The sequence below is a fragment of the Crinia signifera genome, chromosome 4, assembly GCF_055691185.1.
Source record: "Crinia signifera chromosome 4, ASM5569118v1, whole genome shotgun sequence".
NCBI lineage: Eukaryota > Metazoa > Chordata > Amphibia > Anura > Myobatrachidae > Crinia > Crinia signifera.
The window spans coordinates 210,490,307-210,514,941 of record NC_139220.1 but is presented as its reverse complement, the minus strand read 5'-3'; the positions used below and the strand labels follow the sequence as shown (position 1 = coordinate 210,514,941).

Sequence of the window (24,635 nt, the reverse complement as noted above, 5' to 3'; positions counted from 1 at the left end):
TGGTAACCCTACCCATACTTGCCTACCTGACCCTCTCCATGGAGAAAATTCTCTGTTCCTGGATTTCCCTGGTAATGTATGATTGCCAGCAGCTGTGGTGACACCCCTTTACCTAGCTCCCAACAGGTGATGGCAATCACACATTACCAGGGAAGTCCAGGAACAGAGCATTTTCTCCCGCATGGAGAGGGTCAGGTAGGCAAGTATGGCATAACCAGCCCTGGGTTATTTGAGCTGGTCCTGGTTTCAGAAATACAGGGGAAAATATTAACTAAAGCGTACCTCCCAACATGACCCTCTACAGGAGGGACACATTGCTCGGCTTCTGCACTTCCCTCTTAATGTATGATTGCCATCACCTGTGTTTTTATTAATTAACCTGTTCAACACAGGTGATGGTAATCATGCATAAAGAAGAAAGTCCAGAAACAGAGCATTGTGTCCCTCCTGGAGAGGGTCATGTTGGGAGGTATGACTAAAGTCCCACTGTATTTTTATAACCAGCACCGGGCTCTTGGACTGGTCCTGGTTACAAAAATATGGGGAACAAAAAGAATAGGGGTCCCCTGTAATTTTATAATGCGCTCCAGGCTGTGTCATGCCACAAACAATTTTTTTTTTATATAAAACTATCCCCCAAAACATGACACCCTGGCTGGAGGGGGGACCCCCAATAAAGGGGTCCCCCCAGCCCGGGGCTGTCCCCGGGTAAGTGGACGCCAGGCTGATGTGATAAAAAGGTTAAAATAATGTGTGATAAAAGGGATTATCTGTATGTGCTGTTTGAATCACATGGTTAATCGTAACCTGTTTACTTACCCACAATTACAAGCTTGGTCTGATATCCTTTAACTGATATTCTGCTCGCACTGCACTACAAGCAGTTAGTTTACCACTATTCTATTGGCACATATCTGTTCTATTTGAACTGCCCATTATTGCACCTTTAGATATTCGTCACATATTAGAGATGTAACCTCTCTTCCTCTGGAACCCCGGAGGAATTCAGTATCTGGCAATTTAGACTTGTCTATTTAAATATTGTAAATTTTCAGGAGACTCACTGTGTATGGAAAGATTCCTCAACAAAGTCCAAACCCCACCACCTCCCAGGTCTTCAATCCGCAACATGGTTAAACCATCTAAAACACCTGCTAAGGGGGGTCCCTCCCCGTCCTCTTCGCAGGGCTCACCGCCTCGAGAGAACCCAGAAAGGAGTGGGGGTGACCCCCATTCAGATCGCCATGACATGGCGGCAGCACTAATACAGGCCATAATGCCAAAAATTGAGGAAAAAATTGGATCCATTATGCCCCTGATTGATGAAAAACTTCAATCATTTTTGCCTAGAATTGAGGAGAAATTTGATCAACTAGTACCCAAAATTTATAAGAGATTGGACAAGTTGCAGAGCTCACTAGACTCAGCACTGAACTGGCTGACTGATCACGCCAAAAGACTAGGGGCCTTATTTTGGTTCATTCTTTCTGACAAAATCCTTCTTAGATGGACAAAACCATGTGCACTGCAGGGGGGGGCAGATGTAACATGTGCAGAGAGAAGTAGATTTGGGTGAGTAATTTTGTTTCTGTGCAGGGAAAATACTGACTGCATGATTTTTACTCTGCAATATAGATCTCACTTTGAAGTAAAACCACACCCAAATCTAATTCTCTCTGCACAAGTAACACCTGCCCCACCTGCAGTGCACATGGTTTTGCCCATCTAAGAAGGATTTTGTCAGAAAGAATGAACCAAAATAAGGCCCTAGATGAGGTAGAACAAAGAGTTAGTGATGCTGAGGATAGCATGATCGCAATACAGGCGGCCTGCACATCCAACTCTGCTTCTTGTCAATCCTTGATTGACAAGGTAGATGATTTGGAAAACCGTCATAGACGGAACAACCTCCGTTTTGTCGGTATACCCGAACAAATCAGAGGACCAGCCCTGATAGACTTTTTAAGTAAACAGCTGGTTGACTCCCTCCATCTCACAGAAGACCTAGGTATACCAAATATTGAAAGGGCCCATAGACTGGGTCCGGAACGTGATAGGCCCAATAGTAGCCCCCGCCCTGTGATCGCAAAGTTTTTGGACTACCGCGACAAAGAGAGAATCCTGGCAGCATTTAAGAGGCAGAGAGAACTGCTTATCGATGAGCGCCGCATCCTCATCTTTCAGGATTACTCTGCCGCGGTGGCCCAAAAGAGAAAAGAATTCTCACCGCTTTGTAAATACTTGGTTGACAACAATAAAAGGTTTGCACATCTTTATCCTGCTAGATTAAAGCTTACTGATAACGGACAGACATTTCTTTTTGATAACCCGGAAAGTGCAAGGGCACATGTCATGTCAAGAGATTCATTCAGGGGTTCTCCCGCTCGTACTCCACCAAGTTCCTTTCCCACAACATGAGTCACCCTGACTCCTCAGTTTGATACTATTTTTGACTAACCCTCCCCCCGGGGTTATTCATGTTTGGTTTCTGTACAACTATTTATGTACGGAATGTTTATTCACTGTTACACACCTTATTTACCTGTTCTATGTTTTGTAACTGTTTTGAAAAATCTGTCACTCCCTGAGACACACACCAGGGATTGGCACAAAATCTTTTTGGTAAGGAAAATTTTTTAAAATGTATTGAAGCATGAGATTTTTCTGTTGTCTAGTTAAAATACTGTGTTCTTTATTGTTGTGGATCTGAATCCGTGCCTACTAGAAAAAATTATCGGGTTTGCCCCTGCTAGCTGGGACAGGGGTGTACCCACTTCCACTGCACATACCCTTGTAATGAAGCCCCCGTTGGCAGGTATAGGATGACACCACTGGCTCGTATGCACTGTAGTCCTAACTCACAATCAATACCCACTATAAAAATAGTCACTTGGAACACGGGAGGCCTGAACACACCAATTAAACGCAAGAGAATCACTTCATCCCTCAAAAAGCTTAAGCCTGACATAGTCTACTTACAGGAAACACACTGGAAACATGAGGATAATTCCACATTACGCGAGAGATGGATTGGTGAATGTGTATCGGCCTCTTACCACTCTAAATCCCGTGGCGTGGCAGTGCTTTTCGCGCGCCATCTCCCATATACTATTCTGGACACTGTCCTTGACCCAGGGGGTCGATACATATTGATCGATGTTCAAATTCATGATGCTAAATTCACCCTCCTAAATATATACGCACCAAATAATGAACAACAGGCCTTTTACCAATCCATTTCTCAACTTCTGCTCAGTAGGCACAATTATAATCTAATACTAGGAGGTGATTTCAATACGGTCCTGGACCCTTCTAAAGATAAATCCCCTGCACCTACGAATACACATAGTCCCCATTGGCAATATATTTCTAACCTATTGGATGACCACTCTCTGGTAGATCCATGGCGACTCTTCAATCCCACTGATCGTTCCTACACATTCCATTCGGCGGTCCATGGGTCCTTCTCGCGCATTGATTATTTATTACTCTCATCATCACTTCTCTCGAATGCTACGACTACTTCCCTTGGAGATATAATTGTCTCTGACCATGCCCCTGTATCTGTCGCTCTAAACGTAGGTCCAGCTGGTCCGCGCCCCGCTTTTTGGCGCTTTCCATCATATCTTTATCGTTCTGAGCAATTTAAAACATTTCTCAAACAAAAATGGGCAGAATTCTCTGACGATAACCTGGAGCATTGGGACCAACCCTGTCTTGTTTTGGGAAACTTCAAAAGTAGTCATGAGGGGCCATGTTATGTCCTACGTAGCGAAGCGAAATAGGGACATTAATTCTCAACACAAAAAATTACAAGATGCTATGCATGTTCACTTAACGAATTATATTAATGACCCCACCGATGATACACATAACAAGTATATTGACTCCAGGCATTTACTAGATAGTTTCCTGGTAGCCCAAGCTCAGACTAAACTCGATTATACAAAACAAAAATATTTCAGATGGGGAAACAAAACTGGGACACTATTGGCCAATATGACTAAAAGCTTTAAAAGACGCCATCACATAGCCGCCATCACAGATACTTGCTCTGGTATTTTACACACTAGGACGGCAGATATTGCTAAAACTTTCCAGGAATATTTTTGCCAACTGTATACGGCTACCCCTGATGACCCTGCCTTGATGACAAAACTATTAGATGAAGCTAACCTCCCATGCATCACACCCTCACAGAGAGAAATGCTAGAATCTGATATATCTGAGGAAGAAATCGCTAGAGCAATAACTTCTATGCACCTAAACAAAGCGCCAGGCCCAGATGGTTATTCCATAGAATATTATAAAATCCTGCACCATGATATAGTTCCTGCACTTCATAATCTTTACTCTACTATCACAACGAACACCCCTGTAATTCCCGATTTTAATCGAGCATTCACTACTCTCATCCCAAAGCCTGATAGGGACCCGACGCAAACATCATCGTATCGTCCTATTACACTATTGAATGTAGATTTCAAGCTGCTCGCTAAAATATTGGCAGATAGGCTCCAAACTTTCTTAGCCACAATGTTAACAAACCACCAATTAGGCTTTACCAAAGGCAGACATTCGGTAAAGGGAATACGCACAGCAATAGCGGCTGTTATGGCAGCTAGCCTCCAGCCCACTACTCAAAACATGCTCCTAAGTCTGGATGCAACCAAGGCATTTGACATGGTGTCTTGGCCGTACCTTTACGAAATATTGGAGAGGAGAGGTGAGGTTTTGGCTCGAAATTTCAAAGCACTATCAATTTTTTTTATAATCGGCCAACTACAACTTTACTGGTGAATGGCACTGTGGGGGAAAGGATTGAAATGACTAGGGGAACGAGACAGGGTTGTCCCCTTTCTCCACTGCTCTTTAACCTGGCGCTGGACCCCATGCTCTGGGTGTTGCAGAACTGGACTCAATTTAAGGGTATAGGCCTAGGAAATGCGGAGATTAAGATATCTACTTTTGCTGATGATGTTCTTCTATTTATCTCTAAGCCTAGGAGGACGCTTGGACCGTTGATGGAGCGCATCAGGGAATTCGGGTCGGTATCTGGGTTTGAGGTTAATTTTGACAAATCCACCGCTCTCTATTTAAAGCCAGGTTACAGACTCCCCACATGGCACAGAGATGCCCCCATTAAATGGGCGACTAAAGCCATTACCTACCTAGGAATACAGCTCCCAAAAAATGTATCCTCCTTATACACTCTTAATTTAAAAAACATAATACGCACTATGCGGGATGACATGGAACGCTGGCGTCACTTAACCCTATCGTACCTAGGAAGAGCAAACTTGGTCAAAATGATTTTGTTCCCTAGAATCCTATATCCACTACAATCTCTCCCAATTCTGCTAACCAAAAAAGATGCTTTGGAGATTGATAAAATCATCCGCACATTTATTTGGAATGGTAAGAGGGCTAGAATCAGTATGACAAAATTGCAACAGCAAAGATCCAATGGCGGTGTTAACTTGCCCAATATAACCGAATATAGTCATGCTTTCCACCTGCGCTACCTCCGTGATTGGATACATGGGGACAGCATTTACTCTAACACTACTCTAGAGGGTGCTTTCCTGACTAGGCTCAATATAGTCTCTTTTTTACACCTACTAGACGAGGAGATTCCTGTAACAATTCGGGACAATCCACTCTTAATGTCCACACGAAAAGTGTGGCACATACTACGCCACAAACAAACAATAAACTCACATACATCTTTATTTCTTCCCTTCGTGAGTAACCCTTCATTTCAAAATGGGCTTGCAGGTCACCCCTTACCACTATGGAATAGACAAGGACTGAAAACTGTTAGGCAACTAATGGACTGCGAGACCAAAAAACCATTACAGTTCGCACAGGCCGTGGAGAAGTTCCCAATGCTAGAACCGTTCCCCATGGCTTACCTTCAAGCCCAACACTATGTAGCTAGTCTCTCCAGGATACTCTCTCCGAGAGATTATAGTAACCCACTTGATAACTTATTAGCAACCCCGAATCCCTCTTTCAAGGCCATTTCAGTGCATTACCTCTTCCTACATGTCCCCATAAATTACGAGACCCAACAAACAGGATTAGCACAATGGAGAGAACAATTCCCATCCCTTACACTCAAAAAAATTTTGAGAACATTTGATATGTCGGTTAAGCTAGTATCAGCCACGTCCTATACAGAACTATTTTTAAATGTACTTCATAAAACATACTTATCACCACATCGTTGATATCTTATGGGAATGCTAGCGAGTCCCTCCTGCCCTAGATGTGGCTCCCAAAGGGCGGACATATTTCATTGCTTGTGGGACTGCCCAATAATAAGAAGGTTTTGGATCCAAGTTTGGAGATTTGTCACTCAACACCTAGTAAATTGCCTACCCCTGACATCTGAGTGGGCAATAATTAATAATTGTATCCGCGGCTGCAAAAAAATGCATCCTTCAATTATGGATACAGCCAACAGCCCCTCCACTCTCACTGTTTATGGATAAATTGTTTTATATTTTTAGAATGGAGTGGCTCGAGGCTTCGTTACAAAAAGAAAAATTCACAGAGAAATTTTTTGATACGTGGGAAAGCTACATAGAAACCCTGTCAGAGTCTCTGAAGGAGCAGATTTGGAAGTGTTTCAGGAATACTTTGTGGTATGAAACACGAGTGTGTATTCGGGATCCCCCAATATCACTTGCTGCGCATGATACGCACCACAAGTTGGGACCGGGCTGGGTATAGGCGCGGGTCCAGATGAATCTTCTATTGTCCCTTTTATATGTTGTATTAATTGTTTGTAATGAAAGACACTGCTGCAAAGTGTTTGCTGCAAATTGTTTATTTCTTTTTGTGCATAAATCTATTATGCTACATTTTGTGATTCACACAATGGGAATTCAATTATATTCCGGATGTACTTTATTTCATGCTTCAATAAAGAAAAATATTTGAGAAAAAAAAAAAAGTGTAATAAATAGATATTGGGATCTATAGTAGAACTACATAGCACAACAAACCTCCTCGCAGGCTGGGATTTGGAGAACCACAGATCCCAGCATGCAGAGCATTAATCGTCCAGCTGGGACTTGTAGTCCCACTACAAAACCAATACCCAAATAAAACCCACACACACAAACATGATTAAAGCATACATTTCTTACACTCACCAAACATACTTGCCTTCAGAAAAAAAATCAAACAAGATTTCTGAGGCTTTCCCACAGCGCCGGACCTTTGGAATCAGTATAACCAGGATGATTCTTCTTATTAAAGATAAATGCAGTCCACTCCTCCTTAAAAGTTCGCAAAAAAAAATTATTAAAAAAACATGAAAAACTCCACACATGAAAAATGGCTTCCATGTATCATAAAAAATATAAAAAAATAGAGCAACGCGTTTCTACCTAGGTGCCTTGAGAAAGACCCAGTGAGGGTAGAAACGCGTTGGCGGCAGCAGCTTGGAGTTTTATGATCGGTTCACTGCATTCGCAGATAAGGAACTAAGGTGATAGCAGGAGAGGAAAGAAGGACCACTTACACGCGGTGAGCTGAGCGACGCCTGGAAGACTCAGGTCGGACAGGTGTACAGACAGTGCCGCATAGACCACCCATCCATAAGTGACCTGACTACCAGACACGGAGGAAGCAGGATTACAGCCGCCTGAGATCTAACGCACCGAAGTGAGGTCAGAGATACTGGAAGGCAGGAGAATCCACAGACTGCAGTGGCAGAGCAGTCTCTGAGAATAACATCTTCCCTGAGTAGACGGTATCCAGAGGAAAGGGTCACACGGGCGACCGCAGTGGCAGAGTGCGAGGCCGTGATGTCCCCAATCCAAGGAGAGGTCCCTGACAGTATTCACAGCGGAGGGGTGAGAGTGGTCTTTTTTATCTATTCTCTGCTCAAAGCCTTTGGAGAGGTGATTGTGGAACTGTGTTTAGAGAGCCCCATAGGAGATACCCAGGAATAACATCTTTTCCTATGAGTTGATTGCCTTTTTACATAATCACAAGTCACCCTGAAAAGGTCTGGTCTGCTACATCAAGAATCACCCATTTCCCTAGGAGACAGTAACCGTGTTGTGTAAAAGAACTGTTTCTTTCCTGCTCTATTTTTTTATGATATATGGAAGCCATTTTTTATGTGTTTTTCATGTTTTTTTTTATAATTTTTTTTGCGAACTTTTAAGGAGGAGTGGACTGCATTTATCTTTAATAATAAGAATCATCCTGGTTATACTGATTCCAAAGGTCCGGCGCTGTGGGAAAGCCTCAGAAATCTTGTTTGATTTTTTTTTTCTGAATTTTTGCCTAGTATACAGTTGTACTATCGTTTGAGGACAAGTAGCTGCGGGACTTTGTTTTGGCGCTTGAGGAGTGACTTTTTTGTGGTAAACATACTTGCCTGTTTTGACATCCAAAAGGGTACCTGTGAAAAAGAAATGATATTCACCATCCATCACGCACTCTTCTTTCAATGTAGCATCAGCGGGGTTAAAAAAAAATGCAAAAACTCGGTCCATACAAACTGAAGGAAGCCCATGTATACACATGGGCTTCCTTCCCCCGAATGCAGGGTCCCCCCATGACCCAGCAGCTTATCAGGGAGTGCTACAGCAGCAGCGGTTCCTGATTGGCTGAGCTCCACTGACCTGTCAAGCAAACAGAGCTCTCTTTCAATTTAGAACGGGGAGGGATTCCCTACTTTAATTAGGCGGTGGAACTTTGTGATTTCCAAACGTTAATTAGGTGAGACCACACACGATTAGGTCACACCCTGATTAGCTGCTGGGTCCTGTAGTGATGGGAGTCATGGGGAACCTGGCATTCAGGGGAAAGAAGCCTGTGTGTGTATATAAAGATGTAGCCTTACTCATCGAGGCAGGGGCTGGCGTAACTATCGCCACCCCCCCACCCCCCGGCAGCCACCAGCTCCCACCAGGGGGCACAAGCGTCCTGTAGCAACGGTGCAACCTGTCGCCGCCGACGGTCCCCCTAGCCGCCTCGACCCCCCCTAACCCTGCCAGTCTCCCTGAAGCGGAGATGTCCTGCCGCCGAGAGAATGGGACGCGTGTGCGATGCACGCGCATCCCAGTTCAATGGAGTCCCTGTCTGCCGGCGCTCGCCACGTTCTGGCGGGTGCCAGGCAAAGATGACATTTTGTATATGAGCTTCCTTCAATTCGTTTGGACCGGGTTACTTCAAAACCAATTTTAACCCTGTGGATGCTACATGGAAAGAAGAGGAAGTGATATACACTGGATGTATGGTGAATATAATTTATTTTTCACAGGTACCCTTTTGGACTCTACATGGACAAGTGAACCGAACCGCAATGTCAAGAAAGGTAAGTATGTTTGGTGTGTGTAATGAATGTATACTTTATTTGTGTGTGTGTGTTGTATTTGGGTATTAGTTCTGTAGTGGGACTAAAAGTCCCAGCTGGCCGATTAATGCCCCGCATGCTGGGACTTGTGGTTCTCCAAGTTCCTGGGACTTGCTGGGAATTGTCATTCTACTACAGAACCCATTATCTATGTTTTACACATCATTTTAACCCTTTAAATCCCATCAGCGAGTCATCCACTGCCCAGGGATACTGGGGACAGCCCCAGGCTTTAGCCCGGACCGGGGGGTACCCCTTTATTGGGGGGGTTAAAAACCCCGGGGCTGACCATCCACAGGAGTAATGCTTTGGCCAGGAAACCTTGTTCAATAATTTTCCCCTGGCTGTAGCAATACCTATTATTTGAACCCTTTGTAAATGTAAGGTTTGGTATAGTACATTTGTGCTTTGTAGATAAAGGATAAGGTGTATGCTCTAATCACCCCGTTTTGCCTTATTTTCTTACTTCGCTTATTTTTAAATTGATTTTATGGTATTTTTTCTGCACATGCAACTGGAGATCAACGCAGAACAGGAAACCAAAATTGTCTCCAGTGATGGATTCTTTCATATCCTGGACTCTGCTTTATAGTCCAACCAGCAGCTATAGATCTTTTATTTATATATATATATATATATATATATATATATATATATATATATATATATATATATATATATATATATATATATATATATATATATATATATATATATATATATATAGGTTACAAATGGGAGACGCACACCAGCATAGGATGATGGGGAGTGCCAGGTCATAAATTCAGAATAGTCACTTTCCAATTGCACAGAGTATGCAAAAGATGGGACCAGCACATCCAGTAAATATTCAAAGGCAGTTTTTAATAACACATGAATGAAGTACTCATCTGTACAGCAGGCATAGGCAGCTTATTCCATATCGAAGCAGCATGACAGTACAGCCAAAGAGCCAAGCATGTACCCTCATGTATATATATACTTGCCACCAAATTGGGCTCTGCTTTATATATTAGCCACACCAGATTGGGCTCCGAATTATATATATTAGCCAACAGATTGGGCTTTGCCTTATATACTAGTGTGATATTGTTTGGCCAGGAGTGTTTTGTTTCTAGAGAAATTGTATGACATTTAAATTGAACATTAAATCTATCCTTGCGTGGGCAACTTAAGTGTTGCCTGCAGTTTTCTTCTTTCCATATGACTTCTATGCTCTACTGTATGTTTCAAATTTTTAAACCATTTCTTAGAATTTACAAGTCAACTGTTCTTTGCTGTTCTCTCTTTTCCTAGGTCTTCAGAGTGGATGTCCTATTCAATGGCCGCAGACATACTCTGGAACGACGGTATAGTGAATTTCATGCGCTTCATAAGCTGGTAACTGTCCTTTTCGTTATATTTGTTTGTGTAGCGGCACAAAGATACAAGGGAATCTGCAGGAAATGTCTTGGATTTATAAAACGTTGAACATTGGAATCCAACAAGGAGTTATCATTTATTACCAATAAAGAGCCTGTAGAAATATGATCCGAACTATATGTCAACAGTCAATAGGTTGACATGTATAGTAGTTCGACACAAGAAAAAGGTTGACATGGGAACGGCCAACACATGAAAATGTTGACATGTTTTTCACTTTTTTTCTCACTTTATTGAACTTCATACTTTACCTGAAGCATAGTAAGGGAAATAAGCCATGTGAGTAGACACCGTACAATGATTGGGGTCCACATGCTTGGGTGTCAATGGCAAAAAATGCTGACCTTTTCATGTGTTGATCTTTTGCTTGTGTCGACCTTTTCCACATTTCGACTTTGTGCATTTTGAACCTTTGTAGTTGACTCAAACACTGTCGCCTTGTAGTCGACCCCATGATCCACACCCATAGAAACCATGACAACTGTGTGTACAATATATTTGTATTTGCACAAAGGTAAAGTGCACTTGGAAGGTGCAAAGTGAAACACCAAAGTCAGCCTTCCAACCACATCAGCTTTGTGTTTGCAGATGGGTGTATTTTACACCTAATATGTATTATAAACAAGAGGGACAGCCAGGATTCACATAAACAGTTGTTTCAATAGAAACACAGCTCTACATATAGATACAGAATTTTAGCCTCATACAGTTACTTTTGCTTCTTAAGGCCTCCATACACTGGGCTGATTTTGGCCTATACCGAAGGATCATGCCGTGAAGTCCCAAATCAGCTGTATGTGACATGCCGTCGGGTCCGATACGCGGTCTCGTGCGCATAGGACCCTGTAGTCGCACCAGCAGGACATCAGATGTCTCGCAATTGGACCCATCAGTGGCACTTTGCGTGTGCTTTTAGCACCCAAGATTTGTCCGATCCGTAGGTTTGTGCCAGCAGTGAAGCACCGCTGGCAGACACCTATGTGCAGTGGCGGGGAAGGAGCGGCTGTTGGGAGCTGGTAGCGGCATTTGTCGGGACTGGAATCGGCTGGTGAATTTGAAAAAATATTTTAAAAAGACTGGCCGGACACTGATTGGCTGAGAGAATTATCTCAGCCAATCAGATGGGAGGCCGCTGATTGGCTGAGAGCATTCTCTCAGCCAATAACCGGCTGGACAGTCTATTAAACAGTCTGTTTTTTTAATTGATTTTTTATTCAGTAGCCGCTTCCTGTCCTGCCGCCCGGCAAATGCAGCTACAAGCTCCCAGCCGCCACCGCTCGGACCCTGCAGAACCCCCCCCACTTTCTTCAGTTACCCTGGAGTTCTTTTTATATGCAATAAATCGCAAACTAATTATTTCATGTAAAAATGGCACATCAAGTGTCAAATCGTAAGCGAGTCTCCAAGGGAGAGGCCGGGTGGCACTTGTATTTGGATCTAAAGCTAGCTAAGTACTGAGGGTTGATATCTGGTAACCACAAATATTGGCCAACATGATGTGATCTGGCTGGTGATGTGTGTCAAATTAATGTATTATATAGGTCTTGGGTGAAGTAGACTCATAGGGGGCACCCAAACCATAGACTTTTCACATATTTTTTCTCTCTACCTCAACAGACCTAGAGCAGATGTGTGTGTGTCCCTGGTACTCAAACCTAGACAAATAAAAAATTGAATTACTCCAACAGGTGCCCACTAATTACAGCCACGGGGGTAAACAATTGAATCTCCTGCCTAAAAATATATGCAATAGGATTGCAGCAAAGACTTGTTCTCTCTTTTTTAAGATATTCATCCTACATGTCTACTATTAAAAAAAGGGCCAGCCCTTGAATATAAAAGGTATAAACTATCATATTCAATTAAAAAGAGAGCCTATAAAAAAGATATATATATATATATATATATATATATATATTTATAGTTTTATTGTGATATTCTGTAATTTGTTTGATTTCCCATAAAATCGGTGAGTGTCCTGTTTCTCCTTTCATGTGTGTGAGCTGCCATTGTACACTTCTGCTGAACAGTGTGCATTGCAAAACTATGTTCCATTCAGAACAATACTAATAAGATATTATGTGGAAGTAACATTTGTAGTTACACTTTCATTTTATCTTTTTCCATTGTATGATGTGTTTCTGGAATATATGCTAGTATGACTCACTGTAAAATATCTCTGGGAAATATAAGTGTTCGACAAGTTGTCACTATCTGTAACTATATACAGTATATGTCGCACTTTCAACTCTGGAGAGTTAATTGGAGAAGCTCTGTTAGTAGGATAGAAGCATAGAAAATGGTTACAAAATATGTTGTTGGGAAGGTGCTCCTAAAGGACCAATTGCTAATTCCTTAAGACCGTAAAGTTAAATACCTTCTGGTTTTTACAATGAATTTATTAAATCATTTTTTCAATCTTGTAAAAATTATAAATTTTTAAAAATTATCAAGTTTAATTACACATTAAAAACTGTGTTTAGTCCATACAAGATCTTAAGTCGATCTGCCCTTTGTGTATATACTGTAGGAGTAGAATTCTCCAGTGGCAGTTCCAGATTTTTTTTAACCAATGTCTTTAATCCCACTTCATCAGGGGCACTTTTAATTTAAGTAGTAATTCGCTTCAATAGCGAAACCTTTGTGGATCCGTGGCCATACTGGCATATAAACTTGCGTTCAAGAGACAGATATTTGTTAAACGTGGATCCAGTGGGTATTTATAAGTTATCGATGAAGATTATGGAATCTTATAACGGTAATAAACATCCAACTGAATTATTTTGTTGATCACGGCAGCCCAATAGCTTCTCCCAAAATGCCCACATAGTAATAACTATATTTAGTGTATCTCTACTCCTCGCTGGCAAAAGAACATTGATTAAATCCGGCTTGCGGTGCAGTGTAAGTGGTTAATCCAGGTTGATGCAACCCCAGACCCGTTCTCTGCAATGAAATAGCCTGCTCAGGACCCACCTTCGCTGACGTCACCTGTCCGGCAGGGAGATCAGTGGAAAAGGGTCACAAGCTGGGTCGCACCCGGGTTGCAGCCGTGTACAAAATTACGGGACCGACCTGGCTTTTGGTATAAAATTAACGATACATGGTATGCACTAAGATGGTAATTGGCCGGCAAAGATTTTTAACATATATTTCAAAAAAATTTTAATTACAATTTGATGCTTTGATGATTTAATTGATCTGCATTCATATTAGTTGTAGTTACACAATGTATGCTAAAGATGTTTTGTCTTATTTGTCTCGCAGCTGAAGAAGATCTGCAAGGTCCCAGATTTTCCATCCAAACATGTTCCAAACTGGATGTCCAAGGTCCGGGAGCAACGGCGGCAAGGTCTGGAGGCATACATACAGGTAAGTTGACAGTTCAGTCCTCCAAACTTGAAATCAGGTCACACTTAAGTGTCTGTTTTCTGGGCCTCCTCACAACAACACAACATTAGGACTAAGGCACCGAATGAATTATGCTGCTTGGCCTATACATTTACTTAACTCTTATGCCCAGAAATAAATCACACAAACACCTTAATCTATAAATAAAAACATGGACAACCACTGCGTAAGTTTAAATAGGTCATGAATATTTATTGTAATGGTATGACACCTATTTGTCTAAGGGATGGCAAAGAAAGCACTTGAGACCAGCACCAGTCATCTCGGGTGTTGCTCATGGTAGCGACCGAAGTGCCCTAATCTGAAAACACCCCTTCTTGTGGGGTTCAGCCCGCGCTGTGACGGACATACCACCCCTTCTATGGCCTGGCGAGGACACTTCCATGAAGTGTCCAACGTCTCGCCGCTTGAGCCGGGACTCGCCCGCCGTCCTGGCAAAGAGGGGCAATACCACACAGAGACCACCTGACACCCCACCTGACTGCTGGTCAGGCTGATAGTACTATCACATGCATCCAAGTGCCACCCTAAAGATGTGCCGCCCATAGGCACTTGCCCAATGGGAAATTCGTCACTGCCTGTGTGCTCAAGCAATGTTACTGTAACTGCAGTTTACCTCAAGCCAGATGAAGAGAACGAGTCTCTCATAAGCCTATATTGAGAATATACTGTAAGTTATACTGTTGCAGGAATAGCTAGTGCTCAGATTAGTGCGTGTGTCCTACCCTGGTGCTGTGACTGATGATGACAAAGACAATATTTGTCTGTTACAATATACACCAGAGGTTAGTTAGCATAAGGCAGGGTTTAACACTGGTGCATGTGTACTTTTTTGATCACTAACCACATATAACACTGGTCCAAATATTCCAAAATATACATGTAAAGGTTTAAATACTTTGACAGAATTTGAGATGTTTTGCAGTGCAGCCCAGTGAAAGGTATTTATCTCTTATACTGGTTACTTCCATCAGAGTCAGGTTGCTGTATATTTCAATAGACTAATGCCCTTTACTAGGCAATAAAGGCAGACTAAATGCACAATAAAGATATCGTTAATGATATTATCATGCATTTTGTTCAGTGTGTACGATCGATAATGATGCTGGCATTAGCGGGTAGCTATTATCACCCTTTCTCTTCGGTACATGTAGTCTAATTTTGCCTATGGTGTTGATGACTAGGTGCCTATCGTTCAGTGTGTACTATCGATAAAGATACATTTTTCATAAAAACATGGTCAGTGGTAAATCAAACAATTTATCTTTATATTTTGAAATCCAGTGTGTATGCATGATATTGTTCATACTGTAGCTTTGGGAGTTCATTATATCTTTGTCGACCTTTATCACATAATGCTCTATAGTTGAAGAGAATCTCAGAGGACTGCACAGGTATGTGCTGTCCTTTGCAATGATTGGACTTCTAGATTTATGACCCAGAGGGGCAAATTTACTAAGATGTGTATTCTACTTCACATGTGATGTTGCTATGGGCAACCAATCAGAATCTACTTATTATTTATTTAGCACTACAGTATCTAGAAGACAGTAGACAGGATCTGATTAGTTGCCCATAGCAACATCACATGTGAAGTAGAATACACATCCCAGTGTCTTATTAAATTTCACTGTAAAGGTGGTAACTCTAGCATATCCTTCCAGTCAACACAGTCTAAGAGTAACAGCATTACTGTCCAGTTTAGTTATGAATGTGGGGGATTCAGACACTGGTAAAAAAAATCACGCATTAGTGATAGGGTGGATGGATTGATGGAGTAGGGATGCAGTCAATATCCCGACAGTCAAAATACCGACAACCATTGACCGACGGTCAAAATACAGACATTTAAAATCCCGACGAGGTCAAAATACCGACATATAGAATGTAGACAGGTGAAAAAGTCAACATGACTTTCGGTCGACATGGGTTTTTTCACTGTTTTTTTATTTTTTTTACTCGATATTTGCTGACAGGCGGTATTTCATGCCCTACCATCCACTAGGGCGTTGTGGGAGAATAAAATAGTGTGCCCGAAGCATTGCGAGCGATGCAAGGGGCTGCGGTTGACTTCCAACTGTGTCCATGTCGACTGTGTCGACATTCGGGTAAAAAAAACGTTAAAAAACCCATGTCGTCCTCGCGATCTGTCGACCGAAAGTCATGTTGACTTTTTCACCTGTCTACATTCTATATGTCGGTATTTTGACCTTGTCGGGATTTTAAATGTCGGTATTTTGACCGTCGGTCAATAGCTGTCGGTATTTTGACCATCGGTATTTCATACCGAATCCATGGAGTGAATATAAAGTAACTTAAATCAATTTACTGCTTAGACAACAGAATGCTTAAACCAGCCACACCATGCTTGAAACCGTGTGGATTACATAACAGACCGCAAATACAAAAAGCATAATGCTGGGCACATACCTTTGTGATCATCACCAATCAGCCGAGTGCTGTGTCCCCAGCTTGACCTCTTGTGAGCGGTCTGGTCTGTGTGCACCATACTCATTGTGCTACAAATAGCTCAGTATATACAAACTTCTATGGGATCCGTCTGACAAATCTCAAACAACACAAAAGATGCGACCTGACGATCCCAGCCATTGCAGGAGCATTTTAAACTTATTATTGGCAATCGCAATTTAAGAAGACCGTCCAGAAGGAGAGCGTTTTGTACCTCATGGAATGGGTCATGTTGAACTTTAAATTAATGGCCCATTAACCCGATATCAGGTAATTGGGCATTGGATTATAGAGGTGTGTGCCCAGATTTAAGGGGAATACACACGGAGTGATTTTTGCCTATTTTCTAAGCAATCTGTCTAGATAGCTTAGACATTGAGCACAAATCCTGCGTGTCACCATCGCCAGCTCAGATTTTTAGCACGTGCAGGCACAATCTAGTCAGATCACTTGGCAAGTGAGTTCAGATCGCTCCATGTTTACAGTATGAGCGATAGCGATCTACTATATAAAATAATGTTTAAAATTTTTTTTTGCCACACATTGCTTGGCACACATCGCTAAGTGTGAATAGGGTGATACCCTGGGAAGTTCAAGGGAAAACGCCTATCCTAAATCGCTCAGCACAAAAGTTTATCAAACATCTCAACGTGTGTATGCCCCATTAGAGAGACATCTAGTTAATGTTTTAAGTGTGAGGGGAAGTTGCTTCCTATCTGACAGGAAGTGATTTGATGAAGTGCCGTCCCCGCAGATGTGGAAGAGGCTAGTACAGTAAGGGAACTGAAAGATTTGGGATTTAAAAGACACACAAAACTATTATCAGTATGAAGTAACAGAAATAAATATCTTATCTGAAACATAACATTGTCACTATACATTTTATTTTATTTTTGCCATAAAACCACTTGCAGTTATAATTGTAGGGGGGACAGTGTCCCCTGTTCCCCCTACAATTATAACTGCACGTGGTTTATTTAATTCATAAGTTCATTATTTAAAAAAAAAAAAAATATATATATATATATATATATATATATATATATATATGCAGGTGGGTGAGGATTACTCCTAAGAGGTAAGTCACCAACGCGGCACTCCAGGGCTTGTGAGCAAATAATCAAATTTATTGTGCAACGGTTTCGGGGACAACGTTCCCCTTCCTCAGGCAGACAGCAATACAAAATAACAAACATAGGGTCCTACCTTATAACAGTGTGTGCAGCAGGAGGGCACCTCCTTCCGTTGTGCGTGGCCGGTGGACTGGCTCAGAGCGGGAGACGCCGCCAGCGGAATGCAGAGCGGGCGTTACTTCCTGTATCTGACGTCACCCTGCTACGTCTGACACGCTAACACCCGTTGCCAGGCATACAGGGTAGCGTGAGTTGTTTACAGACGGTAGCTAGGTTACCTGACGCCACGCAGCAGCGGTAATAGGGATGGTGCTGTTAGTGAAATACATTGTGCTGTGAAAGGTTAAGAAATGCATACAAACACTTATTATAAAAACATGTTGCTGGTATAAGTATCAATATTACTTGCACAGTAAAACGTGCGGCATAAAGTAATGCACGCAGGTACTAAACAATGAAAATCGAGTCATTAAAGCATGTAAGACATTTTCACATCCAGAAAGGTTTATCTGGGGTCATCTTGGATCAATGAGAAATATAAAAAGGTTAATAGGGTATCCACAAGTGGATAAGTCAATCGCCCTATACAGAAAGGGGTCAGTCCATCAAGTCCCATTAATGGCAAAAATCAAAGAAACATCGGCCAAACACCAATTGTGTTTGCACCGCTGGGGACTAGGTTAATGTGTTCCACATAATACGCTCATTGAGCCCATTGGGTGAGACCGTGTTGAGCCTATAGATCCACCTGGCTTCCAATCTTAGAAGGGCTTTCTGGCGATCACCCCCCCTAGGCATTGGTGGAATATGGTCTATTATAAAGTAGCGTAATGATGCCAGTGGGTGGCCCTTAGCTTTAAAGTGAGCCGCTACTGGCTGGTCCATTGGTTTGTTCTTTAAAGCAGCATTTATAGCCGAGCGGTGTGCGGCCATCCGTTCTTTGAATTGTCGAGTGGACATACCAACATAGTATAGTCCACACGGACATACTATAATATATACAATATATCTGGTGCTACAGGTGAGTGTGTGTCGGATCTGTAGCCTTTTGTCTTCATGGGGGTGTTTGAAAGATGAACATTGAATCAGGTAGTTACATGTGATACACTTGATGCATTTGTAGCATCCCGGAGCTTTTCTTTGTCTAGTGGATGCTCGGTTGTCATCAAACCCGGTTATGTCCGTGTGTACCAATAAGTCTTTCAGGTTCCGACCCCTCTTATAGCATGTCATTGGTCTTATTTTGGAGAAGCACGGTAATTTGGAATCGGTGGCTAGGATCGGCCACAGGGCTTTGCTCGCAATGGGTATAAGGCTGCTATTCGTGTCAAATGTGGTGGACCATGGGAACACATTAGTGTTTTCCCCTTTGATGTGCTTGGGTTTAAGTAGATCTTCTCGTTTAAGTTTGAGTACTTTAGCTTTAGCCTGCTGTAGGGCTGACAGGTGATAACCTCTTTCATGGAACTTGAGAATGATGTTATCAAGCTGTAGCGGGAGTGTTTCTGTATTGCTACAGATACGGGCCGCCCGGAGCATTTGGGAGTAAGCCAGTCCCTTTTTCAGTGGTGGGGGATGATGGCTGCTGGAGAGCAGGAGGGTGTTCCTATCTGTTTCTTTATAGAAGATGGAGGTACTGATGTTGCCTTCATTCAACGTCACTGTCACGTCCAGAAAGTTGATGGTGTGGCTGCTATGCGCATATGTTAATTTAATGGGTCCTGGCATTGCATTGATGGTGGTCATGAGATCAACGAATTCATCTGCCATGCCCTGCCACAGCATGAACAGATCGTCGATGTATCGACACAGAAGGATGATGTTATTGTTGGCAATTTGTTCTTGAAAAAATATGCGTTCTTGGGCGATCATGAAAACATTGGCATACGCCGGTGCCACGGCCGATCCCATGGCACAGCCTGCCTGTTGGAGGTAGATTTGACCATCGAATCGGAAATAGTTGCGACATAGAACCAGCTCAAGCAGTTGGAGGTAGAGTTTTTTATTGAAGGTAAACTCTTCGCCAAGAGAATCCAGAAATTCTTTCATGGCCAGGAGCCCCTGGTCATGGGGAATCGAGGTGTATAACGATGATACATCCATAGTGCATAACATAGCAGTCAGGGGTAGTCTGGGCAGTTGTTTTAGGCGATTAAGGAAACTAGTAGTGTCCATGAGGTGCGTGTCTTGGATGATGACATACGGCTGGATCAGAACATCCAGTAGTTGGGACACCGGTTGGAAAAGGCTACCTTGAGCAGAGATTATTGGGCGACCAGGTGGAGATGTGGCATGTTTGTGAATTTTCGGTACACTGTACAGGATTGGTAGAATAGGGTAAGGAGTGTGCAGTGCTTCTTTGAGCTTGATGTCTATAATCTGTTGGTCGACCGCCTCCTTGAGTAGTGCCGTTAATTCCTTTTGGTACTTCTCGGTGGGGTCGCTGTGCAATTTCCTGTAAGTGTTGCCATCCGCTAATTGGCGCATAATTTCTGCTCGATAGGTACTCAAGTTCTGGACTACGATGCCCCCGCCTTTGTCGGCGGGGCGTATGACGATACTGTAGTCTTCTTGCAGTGATTTTAGAGCTTGAGTTTCACCTCTGGATAAGTTAGCGTGGAAAGGGATGGGGGCTGCTTTAAATCGTTCCATTGAAGCATCCAGTAGACGTGTGTACGTTTTTATAGATGGATTATAAGACATGGGGTCAAAAGCGGATTTGCTATGAGACCTGATGAATTGTGTAATCGGGGTGGGCTGAGGAGGAGCTTCATGATGCTGGAAGAACTCACGTAGTCTGAGTTTACGATTCATCTTATGGATGTCGAGTTGCCAGTCGAAAGGGTCATGTCGGTTGGTCGGTATAAAGGAGAGGCCTTTGTTAAGGACATTTTCTTCATCGGGAGTGAGCAGTCGATCCGATAGATTAAATATTGCTTTTACTTTGGTCCTGCTCGCTTTGAAGTTCCTCTCCCTTTGGCCGCCACGACGGGTTCTTTTGTTGTGGGACCCCTCCGGGTAGTAACCCCTAAAGGGGGACGTCTGGTGATGGTACCATCATCGGATTCTGCCGGGGCAAAATCACTGTCAGATTGGGAGGATCCTGGTTGTGGGGCAGCGGGGGTTCTCCGTGATCTCCAGCCTCGTCTAGTAGTTGCTTGGAGGCTACGGGGCTGGGGCTCGCTGCCTGTAAGCCACCTGTAGACCTGATTAGACTCATAGTCTGCCTCTACTGTGGCTAATTTTGTCCTCTTAAATCTTAATAAATCACGACGGTAATTGTCGCATTGATTTTTAAGCTTGGATGCCCAGGCGTCAAATTCAGGGGAGGCAATCAAATTTGCGTTAGCTGTTTTAAGATCATCAATCTTGCTCCGGGTGTTTCTGAGTTCTTTACCGGCCTCCTCCACCACCAGCACCATCAAGTCCAGGCTGCACTTGTTAAGTATGGCTACCCAACGCCTGCAAAACTCTGGACTTGATCGGCCGATGGTGGGGATATTCCGGACTCGGAACCCTCGGGGTATAAACTTTTTACGGTAATAGTCCGATAATGATTGGCCGTGCAGTAGGTAATCAATTTCACGGCGTCTCAGTTTGAATAGTAGATTGTATATATCCTCAGCTTCAATGTCAGGATTAGGTTCCTCCGCGAACAGAATATGAGAAATTTCATCCTCTGAAAAATTCAGTATTTCTCCGGGGGGAGTTACAGCAATCCCCTTAGAACCAAGTGGATGTTGTGATGCCTCCATGATGGTTTAATGGAAAAAGCTGGAGTGGACTCAGCAAGATGTAGGCTGGACGTCCTAGGAAAATTTAGGAGAGTGGGTGCCACGATCCTATGCTAACCGGGCAGGCTAGCGAATACAGGATACTTGCGATCTGGCACTCCCGGTACCTTGGTCAATGGCCTGGGTGCCTTCGTAGATAATTGTACATGCAGGTGGGTGAGGATTACTCCTAAGAGGTAAGTCACCAACGCGGCACTCCAGGGCTTGTGAGCAAATAATCAAATTTATTGTGCAACGGTTTCGGGGACAACGTTCCCCTTCCTCAGGCAGACAGCAATACAAAATAACAAACATAGGGTCCTACCTTATAACAGTGTGTGCAGCAGGAGGGCACCTCCTTCCGTTGTGCGTGGCCGGTGGACTGGCTCAGAGCGGGAGACGCCGCCAGCGGAATGCAGAGCGGGCGTTACTTCCTGTATCTGACGTCACCCTGCTACGTCTGACACGCTAACACCCGTTGCCAGGCATACAGGGTAGCGTGAGTTGTTTACAGACGGTAGCTAGGTTACCTGACGCCACGCAGCAGCGGTAATAGGGATGGTGCTGTTAGTGAAATACATTGTGCTGTGAAAGGTTAAGAAATGCATACAAACACTTATTATAAAAACATGTTGCTGGTATAAGTATCAATATTACTTGCACAGTAAAACGTGCGGCATAAAGTAATGCACGCAGGTACTAAACAATGAAAATCGAGTCATTAAAGCATGTAAGACATTTTCACATCCAGAAAGGTTTATCTGGGGTCATCTTGGATCAATGAGAAATATAAAAAGGTTAATAGGGTATCCACAAGTGGATAAGTCAATCGCCCTATACAGAAAGGGGTCAGTCCATCAAGTCCCATTAATGGCAAAAATCAAAGAAACATCGGCCAAACACCAATTGTGTTTGCACCGCTGGGGACTAGGTTAATGTGTTCCACATAATACGCTCATTGAGCCCATTGGGTGAGACCGTGTTGAGCCTATAGATCCACCTGGCTTCCAATCTTAGAAGGGCTTTCTGGCGATCACCCCCCCTAGGCATTGGTGGAATATGGTCTATTATAAAGTAGCGTAATGATGCCAGTGGGTGGCCCTTAGCTTTAAAGTGAGCCGCTACTGGCTGGTCCATTGGTTTGTTCTTTAAAGCAGCATTTATAGCCGAGCGGTGTGCGGCCATCCGTTCTTTGAATTGTCGAGTGGACATACCAACATAGTATAGTCCACACATGGATTCTCTTGGCGAAGAGTTTACCTTCAATAAAAAACTCTACCTCCAACTGCTTGAGCTGGTTCTATGTCGCAACTATTTCCGATTCGATGGTCAAATCTACCTCCAACAGGCAGGCTGTGCCATGGGATCGGCCGTGGCACCGGCGTATGCCAATGTTTTCATGATCGCCCAAGAACGCATATTTTTTCAAGAACAAATTGCCAACAATAACATCATCCTTCTGTGTCGATACATCGACGATCTGTTCATGCTGTGGCAGGGCATGGCAGATGAATTCGTTGATCTCATGACCACCATCAATGCAATGCCAGGACCCATTAAATTAACATATGCGCATAGCAGCCACACCATCAACTTTCTGGACGTGACAGTGACGTTGAATGAAGGCAACATCAGTACCTCCATCTTCTATAAAGAAACAGATAGGAACACCCTCCTGCTCTCCAGCAGCCATCATCCCCCACCACTGAAAAAGGGACTGGCTTACTCCCAAATGCTCCGGGCGGCCCGTATCTGTAGCAATACAGAAACACTCCCGCTACAGCTTGATAACATCATTCTCAAGTTCCATGAAAGAGGTTATCACCTGTCAGCCCTACAGCAGGCTAAAGCTAAAGTACTCAAACTTAAACGAGAAGATCTACTTAAACCCAAGCACATCAAAGGGGAAAACACTAATGTGTTCCCATGGTCCACCACATTTGACACGAATAGCAGCCTTATACCCATTGCGAGCAAAGCCCTGTGGCCGATCCTAGCCACCAATTCCAAATTACCGTGCTTCTCCAAAATAAGACCAATGACATGCTATAAGAGGGGTCGGAACCTGAAAGACTTATTGGTACACACGGACATAACCGGGTTTGATGACAACCGAGCATCCACTAGACAAAGAAAAGCTCCGGGATGCTACAAATGCATCAAGTGTATCACATGTAACTACCTGATTCAATGTTCATCTTTCAAACACCCCCATGAAGACAAAAGGCTACAGATCCGACACACACTCACCTGTAGCACCAGATATATTGTATATATTATAGTATGTCCGTGTGGACTATACTATGTTGGTATGTCCACTCGACAATTCAAAGAACGGATGGCCGCACACCGCTCGGCTATAAATGCTGCTTTAAAGAACAAACCAATGGACCAGCCAGTAGCGGCTCACTTTAAAGCTAAGGGCCACCCACTGGCATCATTACGCTACTTTATAATAGACCATATTCCACCAATGCCTAGGGGGGGTGATCGCCAGAAAGCCCTTCTAAGATTGGAAGCCAGGTGGATCTATAGGCTCAACACGGTCTCACCCAATGGGCTCAATGAGCGTATTATGTGGAACACATTAACCTAGTCCCCAGCGGTGCAAACACAATTGGTGTTTGGCCGATGTTTCTTTGATTTTTGCCATTAATGGGACTTGATGGACTGACCCCTTTCTGTATAGGGCGATTGACTTATCCACTTGTGGATACCCTATTAACCTTTTTATATTTCTCATTGATCCAAGATGACCCCAGATAAACCTTTCTGGATGTGAAAATGTCTTACATGCTTTAATGACTCGATTTTCATTGTTTAGTACCTGCGTGCATTACTTTATGCCGCACGTTTTACTGTGCAAGTAATATTGATACTTATACCAGCAACATGTTTTTATAATAAGTGTTTGTATGCATTTCTTAACCTTTCACAGCACAATGTATTTCACTAACAGCACCATCCCTATTACCGCTGCTGCGTGGCGTCAGGTAACCTAGCTACCGTCTGTAAACAACTCACGCTACCCTGTATGCCTGGCAA

General features: G+C 43.2%; 1 protein-coding gene across 1 annotated transcript in view; it reads left to right on the top strand.

Moving 5' to 3' along the window:
* SNX22 (sorting nexin 22) overlaps nucleotides 1-24,635 on the top strand; it is a 58,330-nt gene that overhangs the window by 12,137 nt on the left and 21,558 nt on the right. The window contains exons 2-3 of the mRNA XM_083183695.1: nucleotides 10,679-10,762; nucleotides 14,072-14,176. Of these exons, the coding sequence (XP_083039821.1) occupies nucleotides 10,679-10,762; nucleotides 14,072-14,176 (189 nt within the window). The remainder of the gene's footprint in view (nucleotides 1-10,678; nucleotides 10,763-14,071; nucleotides 14,177-24,635) is intronic.